Raw genomic sequence first — 2,977 nt, forward strand, 5'->3', positions numbered from 1 at the left:
GCTTGCTTGCTTGCTTGCTTGCTTGCTTGCTTGCTTGCTTGCTTGCTTGCTTGCTTGCGTGCTTTCTTTCTTTGTCTTTCTTTCTTGCTTTTTTGCTTGCTCTCTCTCTCTGAATTAACTAAACTGTAGATTTTGCCACTCTTAATATTGTAGAAGTTTCTCAGATGTATTTTTTTCTGTTTTTGCAGCATAAGGATGGTTTGTTCACCACAGAGAGCTCCATTGATTAACTGTTTTCTTTCCAGCAAAACCTTCCAAATGCAAGCACCACACCTCAAATCATCTCCAGACCTTTTATCTGCTTATAATTAAGAATGACAAAATGAAGGAATTGCTCGCATCTCATGAAATAGTCTTTGAGTCAATTGTCCAATCACTTTTGGTCCCTTAAAAAACAGGGTGGCACATGTTAGGGAACTGAACTCCTAAACCCTTTATACAGTTTAATGTGGATACCCTCAAATGAAAGCTGAAAGTCTGGACTTTATGTCCATGTACATTATATAACTATAAATTGAATATGTTTCAGTAAACAGGTAAAAAAAACAACTTTGTGTCGGTGTCCAAAAAGATATGGACCTGACTCTGTATATTGTCTGTTATAAAAAGCAAAGTTTCTTTATAGATTTCATATTGACCATTATAAATTTTTTAAATAAAATAAACATTCTTAAAATACTGTTAGTTAAAGATACTGTGTTCAGTTCTGTTCTGTTTTTCTGAGTTCCTGATTTTTTCCCCCAATTTTACAACAGGACATTGAAGCCAAGGAGGCAGCTCAGAAAGAAAAAGAAATCGATGAGCAGGAAGCCAATGCCTCCTCCATGCACCGTTGTCGCACCATGCTGGACAAAGACCTCATCAACACAGGCATTTACGAGTCAACGGGGAAACAAAGCCTGCCCTTAGTGCAGCTTGTACAACAGCTTTTAAGGTATCTACGTTCTGCATTCAGCAACACTTCGTTTGTCACCACCTGCTAACAGTGTTACATGTTTAAATTCTCCAGGAACATCGCCTCTCAGACCATAGCAAGGTTAAAGGATGTTGCTCGCCGTATCTCCAACTATCTAGAGGCTGAGCACGTCAGTAAGGAGCGCTCTGCGTCTTTGGATCTGCTCCTGCGTTTCCAGAGGCTGCTGGTTAGCAAGTTGTACCTGGGTGTTAACAGCACAGAGGATGTTAATGGATATGGTGAGGCACAGTTCAGATTTTTATTTTGTTTTGGGTTTTTTTCTCCATCAGACTTGTTTTTCAGTCTTTGTTTTCTCTGCAGACCCAGAGCTTCTGGGTGTTGGTTCCTTGTTAAAAAAGTACATCGCCCTGCTGTGCACTCACATTGGAGACATCCTCCCTGTGGCAACGAGTATCGCATCCACCGGTCGAAGACACTTTGCTGAAGTCTCTCGTGTTATTGAAGGAGATCTCACTGGTAGACTGCCTTCCTCAGTTTTTCTGCAGCATAATTTGCACGTTAACCTTTGAGAAACTTGTGAGACGGTTATGGACGCCTTGTTGTTGATTTGTTTATTAGGAGTCCTTCTGCCTGAGCTGGTGGTGTCCATCATCCTCCTCCTTACTATAGATGCTAAACTGATGCAGGAGACCGGTTCTATCCCTCTGCTGGCTGGACTCCTGGAGCACTTGGACCGTTTCAACCACTTGGCCCCTGGACATGAGAGGGATGATAATGAGGACTTGGCCTGGCCAGGCATTATGGGTACGCCACAATCAGTAACTCTGGAGCCAATTCAGGAGATTTCAGATCCTAAGTTTCACAATGAATACCATATTTGTTCAAGTTCAATACGAAAAATTAAACCCATAAAATCATCCATAATGTTAGGGGGTAGTACTATACTCGGATCAATATCTTTGCTTATGTATTTTAACTGAAATATCAGCCTCATTCACAAAATGCCTGAGTCCGGAAATGAGACCATGTCGTAAAAAGTGGTTGAACCGAGCATACCTCTGACACTCCTTCGTGCCTCATAGCGAGGTAGTAACAGATCCAGGCAACATGATGTGAAAAAACAAAAGAAAAAAAAGGCAGTCCCACAGCTTAGTAATGATAACGAACTAATGGCATTAATGTGCGACCGGGCCGCTCCCGGAACAACAACAAACATGTTCCTCTGTAATGGCTGCCATCTACCTGTGTTCTGAAAAAGTTGGTCTACCTGAAAAACATTTCCTCACCAGAGGGGGCGCTGGCGAGACACAGAGGATGAGATTGCTGAGTGGATTCTGATGCCTTTATTACAGAGGAGCAGTGGTGGGCAGCACTAATCTAAATATTAGTTGCACTAATCCTAAAGCACTAACTTAAATATTTACGTAGGTCCCCTGATTCTAAAGCTGTTGTCACATAGTGCCCTTGGTGGACCAAATGGGAGTCACCAGCATGAAATTAGAGGTAGTATGCTTTTTAAGCTAAAAAATGGGGGGTGGGGGTTGTGTTATACACGAGATCGTATTATACAGGAATAAATACGGTAATCATTATTTTTGACAGTATTTTAGTTTTGAAGGTAACTAACTTCTCTGTTTGTGTTGGCAGGGTCGTTCTTCACGGGACARAATTCCAAGAACAACGAAGAGGTTTCACTTATCCGCAAGGCTGACCTGGAGAATCACAACAAAGATGGTGGATTCTGGACAGTAATCGATGGGAAAGTCTATGACATTAAAGACTTCCAGGCTCAGTCCCAGTCTCTAACAGGGAACAGTATCTTAGGTAAGGTTACAAACACAATTCACAATAAAATACATTGTACAGACTTGATGTTTTTAGGGTTCAGAGCAATATTCACCGTGTCTGATGATCACATCTTATCTACGRTAATTAAGGTTATCGATGCATAAGCGCTGAAGCACCCATATTACTATCCTGCTGATAGTTTGACCCTCGAGCTGTGTGTGTGTGTGTGTGTGTGTGTGTGTGTGTGTGTGTGTGTGTGTGTGTGTGTGTGTG

The 2,977-nt window shown here is 41.7% G+C and overlaps 1 protein-coding gene across 2 annotated transcripts in view; it reads left to right on the forward strand.

The window, feature by feature from the left end:
* The window catches only part of herc2 (HECT and RLD domain containing E3 ubiquitin protein ligase 2), a 91,168-nt gene that overhangs the window by 33,920 nt on the left and 54,271 nt on the right, over positions 1–2,977 (forward strand). For both annotated transcript variants that reach the window (XM_014014592.1, XM_014014593.1), the window contains exons 20-24: positions 756–934; positions 1,010–1,194; positions 1,277–1,432; positions 1,535–1,720; positions 2,564–2,740. In XM_014014592.1, coding sequence (XP_013870046.1) covers positions 756–934; positions 1,010–1,194; positions 1,277–1,432; positions 1,535–1,720; positions 2,564–2,740 — 883 coding nt within the window. The remainder of the gene's footprint in view (positions 1–755; positions 935–1,009; positions 1,195–1,276; positions 1,433–1,534; positions 1,721–2,563; positions 2,741–2,977) is intronic.

This window comes from Austrofundulus limnaeus, unplaced genomic scaffold (genome assembly GCF_001266775.1).
Source record: "Austrofundulus limnaeus strain Quisiro unplaced genomic scaffold, Austrofundulus_limnaeus-1.0 Scaffold117, whole genome shotgun sequence".
Taxonomy (NCBI): Eukaryota; Metazoa; Chordata; class Actinopteri; order Cyprinodontiformes; family Rivulidae; genus Austrofundulus; species Austrofundulus limnaeus.